Source organism: Mesitornis unicolor, unplaced genomic scaffold (genome assembly GCF_000695765.1).
Source record: "Mesitornis unicolor isolate BGI_N332 unplaced genomic scaffold, ASM69576v1 scaffold51865, whole genome shotgun sequence".
Taxonomy (NCBI): domain Eukaryota; kingdom Metazoa; phylum Chordata; class Aves; order Mesitornithiformes; family Mesitornithidae; genus Mesitornis; species Mesitornis unicolor.
In genome coordinates, this window is record NW_010184467.1 from 8771 (window position 1) to 11807 (window position 3037).

Genomic DNA, 3037 nt, shown 5'->3' on the forward strand with positions numbered 1-3037 from the left:
GTATGTTATGTCAAACACCACAGCATGTTACCTGGCAAAATACCACTTACAGTCTTTGTAAAAGAAGCAAAATTATAATGAACTTCATAGATAGTTTGTATTTGGTTGGGTTATTTTTAGTGTTTATTTTGTAGGAATGTAGGACTTCTATTTCTGCATTAAGTACACAAATAAGAGGACTTAAAGTGAGATTGAGATGAAGATCACAATTAAGACTAAGCAGATGAAGGCAATGTTGAGATCCCTTACCTCCCCAGTTCTTTGTGTATATTTAGTCTCTAATTTACAACAGAATCACACAAAAACTCTTTTCATCAGTAAAATGTGGTATTCTGCAGTTAAGACTTACTACTGTAGAGAATCTGAATAAAGAACAGCTCTGCTGATGAAAACAGAGCTTGCAAGTGCAAAAGGATTGTCCTCCAGTATTTGTCTTATGAAAAACACAATCCACGAATGAGGTGACATGACGATTACTGGGTCCAGATTTTTCTTCTGAGGGGGGAAAAAAAGAAGTATTAAGTATCAGGATTTCTCTTTTGTCTAGTCTAATTGTACTGTGTTAATCCCAGATGGATCTCCAGTTCCTCACTGAGTCTGTCAGCAGGAGCTGACTTGTGCAGAGTAGGGCAGTCCTTAAAGAGTGTGTCCTTACACACAGTGGTGTGTTATTTCTGATAGAAGATAGTACAGATGTGGAATGTAGGATCCTGGGGATATGGACGATAAGGAATAAGGCAAGGGGGATGCAACTTTGGAGAAAAACTTCTTTTTTATTACGTTTGGGTGAAGGTGTGTTGTCTTTTTCTTTTTCAGACTTTTTTTCCATCTGGTTATCTTATTGCTCTTCCTCAGTGCTCCCATGGCAGCAAGGCAGGCTTTTCTAATAAAGAGAAAGCTGGGATATGTTCATTACAGCACACTACCTACAGCTCAGCCATTGCTGGTGAGTATTAAATAAAATAGGCATACAGTTGTCTGGCTTAAGGGATTGTAGGCCAGATTCATCCTACTGAGGTAATGAAATCACAACACAACGGCTTGAGTCTCAATTCTGAATCCCCTTCAACACTTGATTTTTCTGTTTCAGGTGTGATTCCAGTGGCAGCACCTGAACTGAAAGCAGTTCCTACTTTTCATATAACACCTTTGAATATAATGCTGTCACCAACTTCTATAGCTGCTGCGCCTGTACTGAGCAACAGCTCTCTCCACTCACACAATACCAGTTCTGCCCAAAATCCAAGTTCTTCAGTTCTGAACTTTACACTGCAACACATAGGATTAATACCTGCTGGTGTGCGAGTTCCTGCAAATCCTGTTCTTCAGCACATCCCAGTCTCTTCACAACCAGAAAATGTTAGCCACAGCTCAGAAAACAAGAACTTGCAAGAAAAGGTAAGTAAAAATGTATTGCAACTTCTTGACCATGATGGGTTGAGTGAGAAGTGTAGTGCAGTAATTCCTTTACAGCAGGTAGAACGTTAAAATAAACTTTCTTTTTTAACTTCATAAATCAGCACTGCCCACAAAGAGCTGGCCATGAAGGCAGGCATAAGTGCAATACAATTGAGAGGGTAGAAAGGAAGAACAAGTATTTTACTTGTTGTGGGAGTGGAGCCAGCTGGAAGATGACAAGATGCGAAGAGACAACTGTTTTAGAGGGAGGATTTTGCATAGATCTGAGATGACAGTAACAAATTGTGCATTTGTTACCCTACCTTTCATCCTTGTTACTCCTAATCTACTCTCAAGTTCTTGCATTTAATGTTAGCATTTTTAATAGGATGGGATTGTAGAGGATTTTAAGAGTATCGTTTTCCACAGGAAGTTTCTCTCTATATTTTATGTAATATTTTATTGCCTAAGATCTGTTTGCATTGAAAAAAAGACATAAGAAGGGATCAGAGAAACTAGATTATTATGTAATTAATTAATTTTATATATATGCACACACACACATTTATAGCTATATCAAGGAATACAGGTATATTCTTCTCAGTGAAGAATTGTTAAGTTTTTAAATGTCAGGAAAATCGTTTGCTAACATCCTGTGGAAACCTAAAACTAGAATTCACTTGTTTTTTCTTTTCCTTCCCCTTAAATGAAAGTAACTGTCTCTCTTTCTCTTCCTGATCCAAAGGAACCCCAGACAGTTACAGAAAACTTCTTCCAGACCCCAGGAGGGCCAAACACAGTATCTTTACCATCTGCAAATTCAGATGGGATTGATAGAATCTCTCAAGGAACTCTGTATATTCCTCAACGAAAACTTGAAGTGTCAGAAAACTAATTCTGGGATATCGAATTGCTGACTGTGTTAGCAGGCATAATTACTGGTAACACACTGCACACATCGTGGATTGTATGATGGACGACATGTTTTGGACGTGTATTTGCAAGACCTCAATGCTGGAATAGGCTTAACTAATGCTTTAGAATTAAAACTGGCTCTCAATGAGGGAGTTAATGTCTAATAATTTTTCCAAAAGGTTTACTTTAAGTATTATAGCAAAAAAGTTATGTGTCTAGTGTTTTTTGTGTTGCTTTTCTGCTATGCAAAGTAAGGTGAAATTATCTTTGTACAGAAAGGTACGGTGTAATATGTCAGTACATATTTTGCACAAAGTAAAGTACTGTGAGTGTGTACATATCTTATGTCTTAACAAAAAGGCCATAGTTAAAAATATCTTGCTCTTATGTTCAATATTGCTCTTTTGTAAAGTTAGTTAAAAAAAATTAATCAGTTTTATATAAGTTAAGAATTATTTATACTGTATTTTTTAAGTCAAATAAAGATTAAACTTACATAAACCTCAATTTTTTACTTTCTTTGATCAAATTAAATTACATGATTTAAGCAATGCATTGTACACTCCCTGGCACCTCTTCAGATAGAGGTTTGTCTGTGATCTGAAGAAAGGGAAAATGGTATTTCATCAGAAAGGGATTTAAGTAACACAATCTAATCACTAGAGATTATATCTCCTAATAACGACAATTAGAGGAAAATAGAGTTATGACATTTTGAATTCAG

At 36.3% G+C, this 3037-nt stretch overlaps 1 protein-coding gene across 1 annotated transcript in view; it reads left to right on the top strand.

The window, feature by feature from the left end:
- The window catches only part of E2F8 (E2F transcription factor 8), a 10373-nt gene extending 8080 nt beyond the window's left edge, over positions 1–2293 (top strand). Inside the window, exons 10-12 of the mRNA XM_010184465.1 lie at positions 812–946; positions 1091–1402; positions 2112–2293. Coding sequence (XP_010182767.1) covers positions 812–946; positions 1091–1402; positions 2112–2293 — 629 coding nt within the window. The remainder of the gene's footprint in view (positions 1–811; positions 947–1090; positions 1403–2111) is intronic.
- Positions 2294–3037: the final 744 nt, after the last annotated feature.